Source organism: Elephantulus edwardii, unplaced genomic scaffold, assembly GCF_000299155.1.
Source record: "Elephantulus edwardii isolate Elephantulus edwardi_28Jun2011 unplaced genomic scaffold, EleEdw1.0 scaffold00018, whole genome shotgun sequence".
In the NCBI taxonomy this organism is placed as follows: Eukaryota; Metazoa; Chordata; class Mammalia; order Macroscelidea; family Macroscelididae; genus Elephantulus; species Elephantulus edwardii.
This window is the reverse complement of record NW_006399768.1, coordinates 11,709,716-11,729,926: the sequence shown is the minus strand read 5'-3', so window position 1 is coordinate 11,729,926 and position 20,211 is coordinate 11,709,716. Positions and strand designations below refer to the sequence as shown.

At 37.1% G+C, this 20,211-nt stretch overlaps 1 protein-coding gene across 1 annotated transcript in view; it reads right to left on the bottom strand.

Moving 5' to 3' along the window:
* Window positions 1–3,284: 3,284 nt before the first annotated feature.
* NEIL3 (nei endonuclease VIII-like 3 (E. coli)) overlaps window positions 3,285–20,211 on the bottom strand; it is a 98,606-nt gene continuing 81,679 nt past the window's right edge. Inside the window, exons 7-10 of the mRNA XM_006882224.1 lie at window positions 16,652–16,818; window positions 14,754–15,171; window positions 4,884–5,058; window positions 3,285–3,467 (exon numbers count right to left, since the gene is read on the bottom strand). Coding sequence (XP_006882286.1) covers window positions 3,285–3,467; window positions 4,884–5,058; window positions 14,754–15,171; window positions 16,652–16,818 — 943 coding nt within the window. The remainder of the gene's footprint in view (window positions 3,468–4,883; window positions 5,059–14,753; window positions 15,172–16,651; window positions 16,819–20,211) is intronic.

Here is a 20,211-nt window from a genome sequence, read left to right as displayed (position 1 = left end):
GTGCATTTTAGGTGGGACTAAAGAAATATGGCATATAGACTACTAATAAGGGTATTGTCAGTCTTGTCATTTTGTTTCAGGCTTAAATTGAGAAGATAAATAGACATAAAATGAGAATCTTGTTAACAGGAAAAAAAAGTGAAAAGTCTAGTGTGTGCCCATGTAGACTAGAGATTTCTCAAAAGCCAGACTAGAACCTAGACCAAAGCAGCTGAGCAAAGGAGAAGGAGATGGTGCATACTAGAGGTCCACGTTAAGACAGAGCTGTCACCCTACAAAGCCAAAGTCATACACATTCGGCCAAGTGTACTGGAAGACCTGGAGGTGTGGTGCGTACATCAAAACTGGTAGGGTTAAAAAGCTGTATAATACTGACCTAGAACCTTGAGGCTGAAGGTCAGAAGCCCTTTAAGCACACCTGAGAAGCTGGGACAGTTGGTGTTGGAATTGATAGAAGAGAGTACAGGGAATGTAGGAGCATGCCAAGTCACATCAGAATCAGTTTTGAATTATGGATGTTGTTTATGGGAGTCATCCCCTTTGTACAATTAGTGAAAATAAGACATTGCTGTCCACATGCTTCTCACATTCTTTCTACAATGATGTCAGGAATCAAGAACAACATATTTACTACATTGTCTTGAGGTCTATAATTAAGGACAAGGAAATACAAGGGCATAAATGAGGATAAACTTTTTATATTTGATATAGAGTAGTTCTATACTAACTATAATAATATAGTAAATATATTATTGGCTATTGTTGTTGTGTACCATAGAGTCAGAACTGACCCATAGCTGACCCTCTAGTGGCTTTTCAGAGGCAGTTAATTGCATGGGAGATTGCCCACCCTTCTCCTGTGGAGTGTCTGGTGGCCTTGAACTGCGTGCCTTTGGGATTGCAGTGTAGCTTCTTGTCACTAGGCCACCAGAGCTCTCTAATTGGGTATCACAAATACAAATATACATAAAACTTTTAAAAAAATATTATTTTTCTCTTTAAAATTCCTAGTATTACACTAGAATGCACTTGAAGTTGTACAAATATTTAACATATGTCTGCTGATAAGGAGCCCAGGTGCCACAGAGTGTAAAGTATTAGACCTGTAACTTAAAAGTTGCTGAATCTAACCCACCAGCCACTTCTAAGGAAAAAGACTGGCAGCCTCTTACTGTACAGATTTACAGCCTTGCAAATGTCAGGGAGGGTAGCTGTGTCAGAACCAACTCATCACCAGTGCATGGGTTTGTCACCTATCAAAGAGTTAATGTTTGATAAGTGGAACTAAGAGAAAATATTCTTCTACTCTTAAGATTTCACTTTGAAAATTTCAATTATGAAAAACAAGAAATACCTTTAATCATAAATGAAAAGGCATAGTGAAAGTTTCTAAATATTCCTTATAGATAGAATAAAGGATTCATAGTGACCCCTTATGCTGCAGAGTAGAACTGTTCCATAGAGTTTTTTTCGGCTATAATCTTAACAGAAGCAGGTCACTAGACCTTTCTTTTACAGTGCTGCCAAGTGTTCTGAACTAGCAACCTTAAGGTTAGTATATACATATATACTTATTGCCATCAAATAAGAATGAATTCATAGATAATCCTCAATTGAGTTTCTGAGACAGTAATTTACATGGGAGGAGACAGTACATCTTTCTCACCCAGAGCTATTTGTAAGCTAACTTCCCTAGTAAACCCACAATCATGAGTGTGGTCTATGAGTTCTTGGCATTGCAAGATTCTCTTCTCCTTCCCTTTCCCCAGCTCCCTCAGGTGAATTCGAACCTCCACAGAGGTACAGCTTTTGGGTTAGAAGTACACTTCACTATGGACTATGCCACCAAAACTCCCTTTAAATTAGTAGTTGTTAAATGTTGTTGAGTTGAATATGACTCCTAATGATCCCATGAACAACAGATCCCAGTCTTGTCCTATCCTGTGCCACCCTTACTGTCTCTGATACACTTGAACACATTGCTGTAGTCTTGGTGTTGACCCATCTTGTTGGGAGGGTCTTCCTCTCTTTTGCTAACCCCCCTAAACCTAGCCAAGAATGAGAGATGAAGTTTTGCTATCCTTTCCTCTAATGAGCACTCTTAATGACCCTTTTCTAGGTCATACCATTTCATTCTTTTGGAAGTTCATTCAGTACTATTTTCCAGTACCATAACTTAAAGGCATCAATTATTCTACCATCCTTATTCACTGTTGAGCTCTCAGATGCATAGCAAGTGACTGAAGAGAATATAATTTGAATCAGGTGTACCTTGGTCTTCAAACTGACATTATTGCTCTTTAGAATTTTGCGGAGGTCCCTGACAGTGGCCTTGCCCAAAGTGATACAACTCCTTATCTTATAACTACTTAGTACCAAGGGTGTTGTTGATTGTGGATCCAAGTAAGATGATATAATTGACAACTTCAATCCTTTTTTCCATCTATCATGATGTTACCTATTAGCCCAGCGCTAAAGACCTTTGTTTTCTTGATGTTGTGATGGAATCCATATTGAAGGTTGCAGTATTTGATCTTCTACAGCGAGCACTTCAGGTCTCCCTCACTTTTAGCAAGCAAGGTTGTGTCCTCTGCATAAATGTAGGCTATTGATGAATCTTGCTCTGATCCTGGTGCCACATCCTTTTCTATAGAGTCTGGATTCATAAGTTATTTACTCAGCATATAGAATGAATAGAAAAAGGATACAACCCTGACATACATTCTTCCAGATCTTAAACCGTACAGTGCACCCCTGTTCCATTTGGACAACAACTTCTGGTCTAGGTAATAGATTTCACTATGAGCATGCTTAGTGTGCTGGAATTCCCATTTTATCAATTATGTTTGTGTGTGTGTGTGTGTGTGTGTGTGTTCGCGCGCGCACCATTCAGGGGCTAGACAGAATAGCATATTCCTTTAGTCAAAATAAAGAAACAAAACTCAACACAATTTCCCTCCTCTAAAAAAGTTACAAGAGAGTAAGAGAGTACCAAAGATACTTTATTGTCATTATTAAATGCTTAAAATATGCATTTCAAGAAGAATATGCTGTATATTGAGGAAAAACACATGTTATTCAGCAAGATAAAAAACATTAATGCAGCTATATGCTGAAAAGATAGCAAGTATTAAAAAAAGTTTTAAAAAGAAGTGACCAAATATTGCCGCAACTTCTAAATCTACTATAGATATTTTACAACTTTCTATAAAATAAAAGGAAATTAGGCATTATTCTCAGCTTAAGGAAGTTAAACGTAGAAATTTGACTGAAGAAAACACATGTTAGCATCCTGGAATAATTTTTATTCCTGGGCCATTTTTGGCCCACTGGAAAAAACCACACTGTTTTTCCCTGTCAAGAGGACACACAAAAAAATTCCGTCCATTATTAGGTCCAATCTTCAGCACTGTTTTCATGATCGAGCGTTTGCCATGGTTGCAGAATGGGAAGGACAAATCTGCCCACTAGGGAAAACAAAAAGACAGGATTGTAAAGCTTATTTGGAAGTCAGATTGATGGGCAGGCTAAGCCTGGGCTCATTTGATTAGTGCCTTATTGTTTTCTCGGCTGTTGCTATTAATTTGACATTGTAAAATAGGCATAACCCATTAATTGCTGCCCTTACAAATGTTTATATCCTATATGAAGCATCTCTTACAAATGTGCTTGAATCACACAGAAAATTGAGCTAATTCTGAGCTTCCTTTTGTCCTGCAGGCATTTATATGGCAGTTTCTTTCCTTCATTAAGAATCATTGTAAACTATCAGAATCCTGATGTTAATATAATCACTAGTATTCTTGCTATAGCTCTGTTTCAGTTATAACTATAAGATCAAAAGTTGAACATGACACTATAGATCTTTCCAGACTTAATTAGGCATATTCTACTGTATTATTCATTAATCCTGGCCTTAATGGAAGTATCAAGCAGGTTGTGTTATTGTTAATATTGACCACATTCTTTCCACTATATAAAAGTTTCTTGAGGAGGCAACCAGTGAGCTCAACGCAGTACAGTCATATCTTGTGTATAGGTTAAGATCTAAAACCAAGATCAAATTTTCCTAGACAAATTCCTTAGAGAGGCACCAGGCTGCATGCAGAGAGATATTTTCCCCCAAATAGGCCTAATCATAAAGTTTTGCTCTAGCACTTGAATGGATCAATATTTTCTTTTTTCTATTTAAGCACCAGATGAAGCCTTTGGAAAAACATGCATGTTTAAATAGTGGAATCCCACTTAGGGATTTGCTTTATTTATTTATTGTTTAAATTTATTGCAAATCTAAGGGATATAAATTGTTTTTCTCCTGTGCCTCTATCCTATATCTAAAGTGAGGGTTTGGAGGTAACAGTTATGTCAGGAAGAGCAAGTTCTTATCTTGGATTATTAATCATATGTATAAGTTGCTTTAATACTTTCCTATTCTTATAAAACCAAGTTAGCACTTCTACTCTTATGATTACAAATATGATTTTATTACTATTATTATTATTAATTATTATTTTTTCTGAACCACTTTAAATTTTAGCACAATTCATGCTTTAGACAGAATATCAATGTGGCTATGTAAAGCTCTGTGGCAAAACAGGGAAAAGATTGCTGTTATATTTTAATCAAAGGATCAATTATACCATGTTAAGATTGACAAAAAGAAGCCCTAATGGCACAGTGCTCGACTGACAACAAAAAGTTCAACAGTTGACTCTACCAGCCACTCCTAAAAAGGAGAAGGAAAAAAAATGGTGTCAGCCAGCTTTTGCAGAGATTTCAGCTTTGGAAACCCTAAGGCGCAGTTCTACTGTGTCCGACATGGCCACAATGAGTCAGAATCAACATAACAGCAGTAGGTTTTGAAGGCTGACAAATACACATACCTCAAAAAATCCACACTGTGCCTCTCCAGGTAAAGGACATGCATAAAACTGCCTGCCCTTGTTTTCGCCATCCTTCCTCACAATTCGGAGAACGCAGAGGCGGTTGTGTTTATTGCAGCGAGGACTGCCAGTGCTTAACGCACAAGTGCCATCTGTCACATTAATTGGAAGTTCACTGTAATGACAGGTTACAAAATCAGTACAGCATTAATAGTGCTAAAGGGATCATTCACACCACCCCACCCCCACACATCTGAATTCGACTTGCACAAAGAGATCATGGAGGAAAAGTGGACCATAGTCAACTTTGAGCATAGACACAAACCACGATGTGGCCTTTTTGTCATTTGCTGTTTTCACAGGTAAAGCCAATTTAAAGCGAAAGAACCTCATGGGTCTAAGATACATAATTTAAATTTCTAAAGAATAAAAACCTGCTAACTTGACCATTCGGTACATCAAGTAGCCACTATTTCTTATCTTTCATCTGATATTCTCTGGTCTTCTCTTGATCAACATTACAGTATGGTCACTTTTAGTTCCTTTAAAATATTCTCGACTCCAGCTTCCCCTTCAAAGTTAACTAGAGCTACAATCATCTCTAATTATTTTCTCACTGGTGGTAAGCTCTCATCAATGGCTCTGACAAGGCCAGAGAGATCACCCTCTCTACTGTCCACTTTAAAAGACAATCTTCTATGCCTTTCTTTGATCAAGCATACTGTAATGGTAGCAATCATATTAGAGTAAGACACCAGCTGCCTCGCAGAGCAGAAAAGTGTGTTTTGTAAAGGTGTTAGGGAAGCTTTATTCTGCCCCATGACTAGGAGAAAGAGGGGCTGGAGGTCATTGCTCTACGCAAGGTACAAAGGCCAGAAGCTGCTGTTCTGCTATAGCTTTCTAGGTTGAATTTTCTCTTTTAAAAAATGCCCCAAAATCCCCTAATTGTAGTTTTTAATATTTTTCATATTAAATAGTGTCATTAGAACAGTTTGTCTCTGATTGAACCCACTGGAGAGAAACAGTGCTCTTATTAATGAAAATCATCAGCCCCTCCTTCTAAAATGTCTTATTTTTACTAAATTTTAATGATAAAAATAGTTCATCCTTTCTCAACTGCTTTGGGTAAATTTCTAAGAAACAAAATAACATCCTTATAAAGGAAAAACACTTAAAAAACCAACTCTTTTCCAATCTTCTTATTTTTGAACTACATTTTTCCATCTATTTGTTACTATAATGGTGCCTCAAGGCATCATAACTAATTGAAACGTTTAGAATATGAGATCTTTTATTTGTGATGAAATAAAAAATTGATTTAAAAGTAATTTCCAGAGCAGATGTTTAAATATATTGTTTGACAAACAGTGAAGGGTTCAAACCTGTGAGGGTAGTTCTGAGGCCGAGGGTAGGGCAATAACTAGAAAATTGAAAGCAGCAGAAGGCATCACTAAGGAAAGCACGCATAATGAAATATTTCAGCAGCAATTATTTTGTTGGTATCCTTCTCACAAGGCAGAGGGTGGTAGGGTAGCTTCTATATTTTAAAATAATCTGAATACCAAACCAGAAATGAAATGAAGCGCCAGGGATTTTTCTCTTACACAGTCATCCTCCCTTACATAACCTCTGTCTCATCGCACTACTTGTTTAGAGGACATGTGCAGACTTTATCTTCAAGAGACCACCACCTACCTGCCATGGCATAGTACTGTGATGGATGCATGTTGCTATACTGGAAACTATGCCATAGGTATTTCAAATACCAGCAGAGTCATCAATGGCAGTCTAATTTTAACAGAGCTTTCAGAACAGGAGGACCAGGGAGAAAAGTCTGATGATTTACTTGTGAAATTTAGCTAGAGAAAAGCCTATTGATCACAACAAAACTTTGCCCAACACAGAGCTGGAAGATGAGGCCTCCAGCCTGGAGGCAAATTTAAGAACCTCAGCGAGCGCCTTGGCCATATCTGGGATTGTGAAGATGGCACTTGACTGAGGGTTGTATAAGGAGTTGCAAAGAGCTGGAGTCAACTCAATGACTATAAGAACCACCAGACAGCCTAATTGGCTGATAATACAGAAGCTAGGAATTTCCAGTTTTAGCAACTTTGAAATTGGAGTTCTTAAATTTTGCTTATTTTTCTTTCTTTAGTTTTAAAGGGGAAAGAAAAGTGGTTATAGTAACAAACAAATGACATATTTTTTTTATTAAAACACAGACATACGAACATAGTTTCATTTGTATCAACCTAGAGGATCTCCAGGGCTCCACAGATCCAGGAGGATGCTGAGAACTCCTTAGTATTCCAGCTTTTCTAGGGAAAGTGTGATTAACACAGAAAGGCTCTAGTCAAGCCATTATTTCCCATTTCTGTCTTAACTCTACTTCCTCTCTGGTTTTTTGTTTGTCTGTTTTAAAAGTATATCTATTATTGTTTGTGCTGTCGACTCCATTTTGACACACAGGAACCCTATATGTCAGAGCAGAACTTCCTCAAAGGGTTTTCTAGGCTGTAGCTTTTCACCTGGTCTTTACTCCTGTGGAGCTGCAGGTGCTTTAGAATTGCTGTTGTTTAAGTTAACAGCTGAGCACTAAACCATTACACCATCAGGGTTTTCTCTCTAGCTCTTTCACTCTTTTTACTTATCTATATATTACCCCAAAGATGCTGAGGTTTCTGGTTAAAAGCCCTCAGATATTATCTTATCTTGGCTGCTCATATCATGATCGACTGACCAGAAGCATCATTTGGATACTTCTCAGAAATATAGAATTATCCACCTGATTGACTACACAGTAAGTCAGAATCTGTATGTTAACGAGATCTCCAGGTGATTCATAGACGTATTAACATTACAAAGCACTGAGTGAGTTAATGTAACCAAGATACCGCTGCCACCTGTGATCACATCAGTTCTAAATATGCACAACTAATCTTAATTTTATGATAGAAAACATTATCCAGGATAATTAAATGTTCTGATTAATTGAAGACATTTCAGTTCCTCTTTCTTTCAATCATTACTCACAAACTTTATATAATTGAGCAGAGCATGTGTTTAGGCAAATTTAGGACTCAGCATAATTTAACTAATTTTGATACAAATGGACATAACTTTAATTATTCATACTATCTTAAACGCTGTATTAAAAGAGCCAGGGCCAACAAGTTTTTTCAAGTAATCAATATTTCAGCTTGCCAAAACGAACTCTACTCTTGCAGCCATGAAAACCGGCCACAAAAATATATGAATGGGAGTGAGTGTGTACGAGTAACACATAACCTGCTACAACAGGGTAGGCAGGATTAGGCCCTGCTGGCTGGAGTTAGTTAACACATGATGCACACATCATTAGAATCAAGACCAGTGCTCGAAGCATAATAAACCAAATCTACTGTCATCAAGTCAACTCAGACTAATAGAGGGTTTTGAGGTTGTACCTCTTTACAGAAGGAAATTGCCCAACTTTCTTTCTCAAGAGTAGCTCAAGAATTCAAACTATTGAATTTTCAGTTAGCAGTAGAACATATAATGCACTAAGATCAAGGCTCTCAAAAAAATCTTTGGAGCATTAAAAGGAGATGGAAAGAGCATACAGAATCACTGTACCTAAGGAATTGGTAGACACAGAAGAATCTCATGAAACAACGTATAAGCAAGAGCCCGTGGTAATGAAGGAACAAGTTAAAGCGGCTCTAAAAGAACTGGCAAAAAAACAAGGCCCTAGAAATTGATGGCCACCTACTGACATATTTCAACAGACTCTGCCCTGATGTGCTTACCAAGTTGTACTAAGAAGTCTGGGGGACAACTACCTAGCCAATTGACTGGAAGGGACTCATATTTGTTCCCATTCCAAAGAAAGGTGATTCAGCAGAGTGTGGAAAATATAAAACAATATCATGAATATCATATGCAAGCGAGATTCTGCTGAAAATTATAAAAAATTGCTGGAATATCACATCAGCAGAGAACTGCCTGAAGTATAGGCTGGGTTCAGAAGAAGCTGTGGTACCAGAGATATTCTAGCTGGTGTTAGATGTATCTTGGCTGAAAGCAGAGTACCAGAGGAATGTCTACCTGTGTTTCATTGACTACGTAAAGGTATTCAATTGTGTGCCTCTCTGAGAAGAATGGGAATCCCAGACAGTTGATTGTGCTTATGCAAAGCTTAGACCAGGAGACAATTGTCTGAACAGAGCAAGAAAACATTGCATGGTTCACAATCAGGAAGAGTGTACGCCAGGGATGTGTCCTATCTCCATACCTTTTCAATTTATATAGAGAACAGATCATGCAGGAGGCTGGGTTCTATGAGGACAAATGTGCCATCAGGAATGGAGGCAGAGTCACAAAAAATCTATGTTATGGAGATGACAAACTCTGCTTGCTGAAACTGAGGAGGACCTGAAGCACTTACTGCAGAAGGTCAAGGATTGCAACCTTCAATATAGTTTGAAGCTGAACATCAAGAAAACAAAGAATCTCACCACTGGGCCAATTGGCAACATAATGATAGGCAGTGATGATATTGAGATTGTTAACAATTTCTGTTTGCTTGACTCCATTATCAACACTCTTGGTCCAGCAGCCAGGAAATTAAAAGAAGAATTGCACTGGGAAAAAGTATGCTGTCAGGGATCTCTCTAAAGTACTGAAAAGCAATCATGTCAATCTGGAGACTAAAGTACACCTGATCCAGGCCACAGTCTTGCGATTATTTGCTATTCATCAGAAAACTGGACAATGACTAGGGATGATAGGAGAATTGAAGCTTTTGAGCTGTGGTGCTGGAGATGAGTATTGAATACCATGGACTGCTAGAAGAACAAACAGGTTCGTCCGACAGAGGATGAAACCAGGCTGCTCCTTGGAGGCAAGGATTCTGAAGCTGCATCTGACATACTTTGGGCATGTTGCAAGGAGGGACCAGTCCTTGGAGAGGGACATCATGCTTGGGAGGGTGGAGGGACAGTATAAGAGAGGGAGACAATCAATGAGATGGATTGATTCAGTGACTGGGGTAATGTGTGTTAGGTATCACTGACAATAAGTTTGGCCAAGGATAGAACAGGGTTTAGGGCTGTTGTATATAGTGTTGCTATGAGTCACAAGCGACTTGAGAGCACATAACAACAACAACAACAGATGACAACAACATATGCTAAAAATTTAGCCATTATAGCATATAAGTTTTTATCAAGTCCAGGCTATAGTTTTAAAAAGAAATAGTGTTTCTCTTAATTATAAATTCTTATTGTTTAAATTAGTTTACCAATAGAGTGAGTCAATGCAATAAAAATTTTGCCTCATTTTATTCAATTAATTATTCTCATATAGACTAAAAGAGAGGTAAAATGACTCATTGTGGATAGTCTCAAATTCTCAAATTCTAAGTGGTAAAACACTCCAAAAACTGACCCAGAAGCAAGTACGAGGTGACTTTTAGCACTCCCGATGGGAGTAGATATGAGAAAATGTCAGGGATTCTGTTAAGTTCACCTCAATGGTATATGTTGAGTCTTCAAGTCAACCCAGGAAAAATGTCAACATAAAACACAGGCATTTTTCTAAAAATGTATCACTTTGTTTCATACTCAGTGATTACAATAATTGTATCAAAGCTTTAAAACAGTTTCTAGGACTGTGAATTTTAACTGCTGGAAAATAAATTCAACCACCCTATTTCTAATCTGGATAAAACACAAGTTATCTAAAGAACAATCCTAAAATATGTCTCATAAGTACAGCAGGAGAGGGCTAGTATATCATGGAGTGATGAATCAGTAATTAAGAGAACAAAAGCAGAATTATCGTATAATTATTAAAAGAATAAACTGGCTATAAATTCCATGAGTGGACCACCCGCTATAACAATCGTATGTTGTGAGCTTCTGCTAGGCATCTTGTCCACAAGATGAACACTGTAACTGCCAGATAAGGAGAAAAATGAAATAAATGACAGTAATTTGCAATTTATTCCTTGTAAAGTAGCTGGGTGCAGAAGGGCTGCTGGGTGAATTTATTTCATCACTTGACATTTATTCTGCTAGTTGATTTTGATTGATTGTAGAGTCTCTGTCCTGGTGTTCTTATATTCAACACATACACAGGCTGCAGCATTTCCAAGTAGCTCTGTGCACTGTGATTAATCATATGATCCTATTACTAATGGCTTATGGAGAAATCATTTAAATTTAAGGTTACATTAATGTTTTTTTAAATCCCTAATTCATTAGTTAAATTGTCTGAGATTTTCTACAAAGCACTAAGGAAATAAAAATATGCCAAGATGTTTCATCTGGGTTATAACGAATGCCACAATATTTTAAAATGATCACTTCTACTTCTTCCTACTTTAGCCAGAGAACAGAAAAGCCTGTTCAAAACCAGTTTTCTACTTTAGCACAATCTTTCAGCTCAGATACTCTTAACTAACTCCTTCATGAACTTTTATCACAAGGCATTAATGAGAGTTAAATTCAAACAGTAGTGCATTTATTAAGTCAATCAAATCCCATAACAAACCCCAAATAATCCCAGCTCATCGGGTTCCTGAGGGTGTAATTTTTACAGGGGCTTGCCCATCTTTCTCCTTCAGAGCAGCTGGTAGATTATAGCCTCCAACCTTTCAGTTAACATCACAATGCATTACTGATATACCACCACATACTTTAAGTCAAATATCCATGTTTCTAAGCATTATAGACAGAACAAAAAGAACAAGCTATTATAAATAATTATGAACAAAATGTTTTTACAAATCAGTAAACGACAAACCATGAGGGTTAACTGATAAAAAATTAGAGTTTTAATATGAAAATTGTAATAAACATATCACTGATCAAAATCCACCTGACAGCTATGGAATAAACTTTAAGGATTCTCAGTGATCTGGGAGTGTATGCCAGCTGGCCACTCATCACACACAAACACACAGAGAGAAAGAGACAGACAGATAGACAGATTCTCATCATCAGTCAGAGAAGAAACAAACCATCTGCATTGATCTGAATTCAGTAAATCACTCTACTTGTTCCCAAAGGCAAATAAAAGGGCAGTTAACATGGGAAAAAGACCCTTCCTTCACCTGCTACTTATCTCGTCCAGCATTACTTAATCTCAACGAACTGAAGAACAAATTCAAACCTCGAGTTGCTATAATCAAGGATGCTTCAGGCAGAATATTAAATGATCCAGGAAGTATTAAAAGAAGATGGAAGGAATATACTGAGTCATTGTATCGAAAGGAATTGGCAGATGCAGAATTTAAGGAAATAACATACGAGCAAGAGCCTATGGTGATGAAGGAAGAAGTTCAAGCTATGGTAATAAAGGAAGGAGTTCAAGCTGCTTTGAGGGAAATAGCAAAAAACAAGGCCCCAGGAATAGATGGTATACCAATTGACGTATTTCAGTTAACAGATGCTGCCCTGGATGTGCTCGCCAAGTTGTGCCAACTCACTGGAAGAGATCTATATTTGTTCCCATTCCAAAGAAGGGTGACCCAACAGAGTACTGGAAGAGATCTATATTTGTTCCCATTCCAAAGAAGGGTGACCCAACAGAGTGTGGAAACTACAGAACAATATCGTTGATTTCACATGCAAGCAAGATTCTACTGAAGATTATCCAAAAAACAACTGGAACAGCACATCAGCAGAGAACTACCAGAAGTCCAGGCTGGGTTTAGAAGGGGTCGTGGTACTAGGAATATTATAGCTGATGTTATGTGGATCTTAGCTGAAAGCAGGGAATACCAGAAGAACGTATATCTGTGTTTCATTGACCATGCAAAAGCGTTTGACTATGTGGATCATAACAAACTGTGGCTGACTCTGAGAAGAATGGGAATCCCAGAACATTTAATCGTGCTAATGTGAAACCTATATTTGGACCAAGAGGTAGTTGTCAGAACAGAGCAAGGAAACACTGCATGGTTCAAAATTGGGAAGGGTGTACGTTATGGAGATGACAAACTCTGCTTGCTGAAACTGAGGAGGACCTCATGCACATGCTGCAGAGGGTCAAGGACTGCAGCATTCAATATGGACTGAGGCTCAATGTCAAGAAGACAAAGATTCTCACCACTGGACCAATTAGGATAGATGGCGAAGAGATCAAGATTATTCACAGCTTCAGTTTGCTCGGCTCCACGGTCAACAATCTTGGCACCAACAGCCAGGAAATAAAAAAACGTATTGTGATGGGAAAGTCTGCTATTAGGGACCTCTCTAAAGTACTCAGAGCAATGGTGTGTCTCTGGAGACTAAGGTGCGTCTGATACAGGCCATGGTCTTTGCAATCACTTGTTATGCATCAGAGAGTTTGACAATGACTAGGGAGGATAGAAGGAGAATTGATGCCTTTAAGCTGGAGAAGAGTACTGAATGTACCCTGGACTGCCAGGAAAACAAACAGATTCATCCTGGAGAGGGTTAAACCAGGCTACTCCTTGGAGGCAAGGATTCTGGGGCTTCGTCTGACATACTTTGGACATGTAAGGAGGGACCGATCCTTGGAGAAGGACATCATCCTTGGTAGAGTGGAGGGACAGTGCAGGAGGGGAAGACCCTCTATGAGGTGGATTGATTCAGTGACTGGGGTAATCGGGATGGGTGTGTCAGAGGCAATGCAATTGGCACAGGATAGAGCAAGGTTTAGGGCTGTTGTACATAGGGTCGCTATTAGTTGCAAGTGACTCAACGGCACACAACAACATCAACAATCTCCTTTCGGAAAGAATGAAAAAAAAAATTTAAACCCCAAAGCCCAAGCATCTTAGAAAAGAAAACAACAGAGAACAAAAGAAAACAGGTATAATGTTATGCCCTGATAGGAAGCTCCAATAAAGGGAACAGAAATGGTCACAGACGGTTATGTTCAGAATATGCTAGTAACTAATAAGGAACAAGAATGACATTTGTTACTAAAATTCCTGTAATTTTGGTGACAGGAAATGGAAGTTTTCTCCTGGGAATAAAGCTTGAAGTCTCATATAACATAGCTAGTCATTTAGCGTTTATTAAATTTTACATTTCAAATATAAAATTAGCATTCCTGTTCTTGTGACTTTGTTGTCTTCAGATAGATTTAAATTTAGGATGTCCTCATCTATGTCAAAATAGACCAATGTCTCATATGCTGATTCTAATTGCTGATTTTGCAGAGAAGCATATTAGTACCAGACCTCTTTTTCAAGTGTTCTGGGTAAACTCAAAATGCTCACCTTTAGGTCAAGAGCCAAAGTGCATTAACCGTTTGTATCACTCAGGAGACTCATTAATCTACACAAATGACAATCTCCCCTTTGGAAGAATTATCATTCACTGAAAGGAAATATAAAATTATGCTAACAGCTCATGATTAGTATAATTATGGGAAATCTAAATTTTATCTTTGTACTTTGTAGTAATTTTCTATTCTGTACATGGTTATTAAATCAAAACCAACTCACTCTCCTACGGTTGATTTCGACTCCTGGCAAACCCTTCATTAGATTTCTGAGGCTGTAAGTTACAAGAAACTGCCCATCTTTCTTCTGTAGATGTGCTGTTGGGTTTAAACTGCCAACTTTTGAGTTAGCAGCCCAACATTTTGCCTACTACACCATCATGGCATATGATTATAGTGGCAAAAAAACCCAGAACCCAAAACTTTCATAAGAGTAGGAAATTAAGTTCTGATTTTCTTTCTTTTCTCTAACTTAACTTAAGGAAAGGGAAAGTACTATAACAACAATCTTTGAGGATTTGAATTACATTACTGAACCAATTCAAAGTCCTTATTAATAATAGGTAGGCTTTCCATCTTCATAAAAACACAATGTAAATACCTTAAAGACCAAGGTTAGGAATATCATACCTGTTTGAAAATTCAGGCTTACAACTTTTGAGATCTGGTGATGAGTGGGCTGTCTTCAATTTTTTATGTGCTGGACTAAATAATTTAGATTGAGAGCCGACTGTAGATGATATGTTTACTTTGTTAGGTAGTTGAGTTATATGGTTTATTCTTTCCTTAGAGAAGTGCTGTGTATCACTGAGACAAACATTAGTGGGAGGAGAGTTACACAATTCTCTATCTAGTATCTGGTTTTGGACGTTTTTTCTAGCTGAAGTACTGGATTTATTGCTAAAATCAGTCAAGACAAGGGTTGTAGTTCCAAAGGCAGTTTTCCTGTTGATCTTGACTTCTGTATTTGGTTTCCCGAAGTTATTACAAGGATACTTCACTAAGCTATTAAATGCAATAGAATTTTCTTCATTCTTCTGCACTGAATCTGGAAGGACAGAAAAAAGAATTCTGTAATCAACACATATAATATACTGACTATTTAGAACAGCTTCTAAGATATTTGTTATACTTATCACAATGTATTATTGGCTTCTAGATTTCAGAATGAACTACTTTCTTACAGGAACTTATAGAGAACTAGAGATGGGTTTCACAAAGATTTATCTGCTTTGTTTATATTGAACATTTAAAGATTATTCAGCTATACGCTTTGGTAACATTAAAGCAGTGGCAAATTAAGAGATGAAATCATACAGTTTTGGGCTTGCAATCAGAAGCCTATAAGTAAAGATGGATTAAAAAACAACATTTATTGAATATAGCACTTCAGCCAAGTATAACTAAATTTTGGAAACCGTATAATGATGCATTTTAAATTATACTTACACATATATTTAATATGTTGTTGTTGATTGCCTTCAAGTCGAGCACAACTCATAGCTACCCTGTGAGGGGCTTGACGCCCCTTTACAACTATCGACATTTATCAAAGTTCATAGCTTTTCCAGAGGCATGCTATTTAGGAAGTGGATGCCAGTCCTGCTTCCAAGTTAATATGTAGAAAGAATTAATATGAAAATAGGCAAATAAGATGTGCAAAGGCATTTCAGAATATTGGAATAAATGTGGAACCCTAAGGCTGTGCCTTTGCAAGGGCTCTCTGCTGAATGGTACTGAAGAGAAGAGACAGAAATAATGTGCGCTGTCCTCTCTGCTACCAGCAAAGCTGTGCAAGGGCAATGCCCGCCTTTCTGGCCCAGGGAACAAAACACAAGATGACAGCCAATACAATGAGGGGGTCCGTAAGTCAAGAATGAACTTTCTCATCTCTAATTGAAGGATGAAATAACACTTTGGGAACACAATAGAAGCAGCATCAATGAGCTGGTTCTTAATCACAGGTTTCCTCTGAGGTTTTACATTCTCCAAACGCATGAAATTGTGAGCTATAAAGAGTTATTTTGAAGTATTTCAATGAAATCAGTACAATTGTCTGGGAAAAGATTTTAATAACAAGGGGTAGGAAGGATAAAGAAGAGAAAAAATTCAGCATTTTTCTATTCCACCTGCAAAGATATTCTTACAGAAATCCTCCCTTTCAATTTATGAAACACTTGGACTGAATAACAAACTTGAAAGTTGCTGAAATCTGCATAAAACAAAGCTTTATTGAATAATTCATTAGAAACAGTAGAGAACAGATGTGATCATCGCAGTTTTTTTGAGATACAAAGGCACACACTGTTTTAGCACAAGCATGATTTCCCTCCCTGTTTTTTTTTAAAAAAAGTACTCAACAGAATATTAGCGTGGTTTACATGTACAGGCTGGCAATTCCTTTAAGCCTTTCAGAAAAAGAGTTTTACTTAGTTATTGACTGTCAGATGGAGTGAGATATGTACCTGACTCGGTATAATTAAACCTCTTAGAAATGGAAGAAACTCCCAATTGAAATTCAGTCTTACCATTGGGCCTTGAAGTCAAGCAAGCATCACATGCCTTAGAAGAAGGCTTATTGATTAGTGTGCAGACTGCACACGCCCATTGCTCTTCAGATTTCTGAGCCACAGAGTCAACAATATCCCTCCTGTTATATGTCCAGCTGATGATAGTATTTCTAGTTGGCAGCTTGCTGCAAAATATTTAAGAAATGAATCATTAACACTACTATTTTGTTCTTATACATTCTGAGTGTTTTAAAAACGACACCAAAATTCACTCAACTAACTGCCACTGAATCACTTCCAACTTATAGTGACCTTCCATTTTTCAGGCTGTAAATTTTAATGGGAGGAGACTGCCCATCTTTCTCCCACAGAGAAGGTGATAGATTTGAACTTTTCAAAACCCAAGGCCTATTGTGAGTAGTAAATCCTACAGACTATAAATACCATGCTCCTTATACGAATCACTGATATCTAAAACGATACATTTATTTTTACTAAGAATTCACAGCTGTATCTTAGGGTGAGATGTTTTCAACTTGGTCTCACTGATTGGTAATAAGGTTAGAAATAGATAAAAGTTTTCATTTAAAGAGCTATCTTTTTAAAACCCAAATAAAATTATGTGATAGAACTATTAGAAAACACATCTCAAATAATCTCTTAAGAGTTATTTTTCCCACAGCAAAATTAAGGTATCTTTTTCAACTACAGAGGGAAATAAAAAGTCATGTGGAAATTAGTACATAAAAAAAATAAAGTAACAAAAAAAAAACCCCTAACCTTACTTTTACTTCATGTGCCTTGAGGGGAAATAAACCCTTGAATCTTTCAACAGTACCTACTAAGTAATATTTTGATTGATGGAAAAAGAAGACATCTTCATGTTCTCTTTAGCTAATGAAGTTTCATGTTGGAAAAAAAATACATTAGTTAGGAATTTATTTACTAGTTGCCAAATCATAAAACACCTTGTCACAAACTTGGAACTAAGACATATGTGATAATTGAATTCACTGGGTTTGTTTCTAAGGCTGTAAGTAAATCACACAGAAGGAGATTGCTCTTCTTCCTCCAGTGGAGCCCCTAGGGGATTAGATCTACCAGAGAGGAACGGCTTTGTGTTAGCAGTACAACTCCCTATGTATAATGGCACCAGAGTTCTCTATCAAAATAGCAAGTAAAAATAAAAAAAAAAAAATCAGGCATAAAACCCTCCCAAACAAACCACTTAGGTTTGTTTTTTGTTTTGTTTTTGTTTTGCTTTGCTTTTTAAATTTTATTTTATTAATTTTAATGAACATTTACAGAGATTTTGGATTTCCATTCATTCATGTTGCACTTTTTTTTACCACCCCCCCCAGTTCACTCACTTTGAAAAACAAAAGATAAACTTCTTCCTTGGTATACAACCTACAAACTCCCCACCCCCACCCCCACTTGGTTTTTTTCACATCAGATGTAAATCATGATTCTCCACATGGAATTAAGAATTGTTTATTACTACAAAATCCCTTCCTAAACTTTGATGTAGTTCTACTCTCTAATACAAAATTAGACATCTATCAAGCACCTAAGGTGATTAAGAAGCTGTTGTAGTGCCACAGGGTTTTTTTGTTTGTTGGTTTTTTGTTTTTTCCCAAATTATAAACACTAATATTGGAAAAAGTTCTTAAAGGGGTTTCTTGTACCCCAGAACTTTCTAAGTCCTTTAACTTTCAAGAGTCTTATCATTTCTAACATTGTGTTCCTTAGATACAATTATCCTAGTTTTGGAACCCAGGCTTGTCTAGCAAAATAATAAATAGCAGGAGAAAATCTGAAAGTAAGATACATCTCATTATGTTTCCCTTATCTTTACTTACCTTGACTTTTAATGTCACTTAGTAATTCTCAGTCCTGTAGGACACCAGACTTTCTATAAAATCTGTTTATCTGACCCAATTCTTGCCCTCTGCTAACTTTCTCTGGAAGGCAGTACGCATTTATTAATAATTAAATAAACAGAATGATTTAAACAACCCTAAAATTTTGAATTGGCTCCAACCTTTCATGGTTTTCATTTTCTTCTGCTGTGCACAATTCATTAATCATAAAGGGAGGCTTGTTGTTCCACTTAGAGAGGCATTTCCTTATTGTTTCTTTTTAAAAATTGTGATTTTAATAAAAGTTTACAGAAAGGTTGGATTTTCATTCATTTATTTTTGCACATTTTCCTCCCTCCCCCAGTCCACCTTGCAATGTATTTCTTGTTCCAGATTGTTGTCACACATATAATACCTAATCATCCATTCCTTTTGGGCAGTCTATCCTCTGACCTGTTTCAATGCAGTGTTAATTATCTGTCCACTCTCTTCCTATTCTCCCCCAGGTCAGTCCTATTTTATAACAGCAGTGTTAAGCAATATTTGTCCTTTTGTGACTGAAATATTTCATTCAGCATAGTATCTTTGAGATTCAACCATGTTGTGTAATATTTTACAAGTCGGTTGTTTTTCAAAGTTGCATAATATTCTTCTGTGTGAATGTACTATGGCTTTTCTAGCCATTCGTTTGTTGATGGACATTTGGGCTGCTTCCATCTCTTTACTATTGTCAATAACTGCAGCAATAAAAAAATGATCTGCATACATCTCTTTGAGTCACAGCTCTGGTTTCTTTAGGGTATATTCCCAGATATCTGGGTCAAATAGTATTTCTATTTCCAACTTTTTGAGAAAGCACTACCAGACCACTTTCCACAGTGTTATATATTTTACATTTCTACCAGCAGTGAATAAGAATTCTAATCTTTTGACAACTTAGCCAATATTTGTTCTTTGCTGCCCTACTGAACTTTGCTATTGTTTCTAGGTAAGGAGAAAACTCATAGCTGTTTTGCTTTGAATCTCTTTGATATCTAGAGATATTTAACATTTCTTTATATGTTTGTTAGTCATCAGTATTTTTTCTTTGATGAAGTCTCTGTTCATATTTGTGGTGGGATTGTTCACAGATATTAATTTTATTCAAGTGAAGGAAAAGGCAATTTCCAATTTTGTCTGAAATGAAGAGATTCCAAATAAGCAAACACTACTGAAAAAGAGAAACAAGGTGGGAGGCATATCACTCCCTGATCTCAAATCTTACTACATAGCCATAGTAGTCAAGACAGCATGGCACTGGTACAGCAACAGACACATAGATCAGTAGAAAAAAATTGAGAACCAGAAACTAACTCATCATTAGTTGACCAACTTATGGTCAGCGTATTTTTGACAAGGAGACAAATGCAGTTAAGAAGGGAAATGATAGTCTCTTTAAGAAACAGTGTTGGCAAAATTGGAAAACCTGGCGTCAGGATTGGTGTAAGATCCATCAACAATCTGCATTATGCAGATGACACAACCCTGCTTGCTGAAACTGAGGACCTGAAGTACTTGCTGCAGAGGGTCAAGGATTGCAGCCTTCAATATGGATTAATGTTTAATATCAAGAAGACAAAGATTATCACCACTGGGCCAATTGGCAGCATCAGGATGGATGGTGAAGAGATTGAGATTGTTCACAGCTTTAGTTTGCTTGGCTCCACAATCAACATT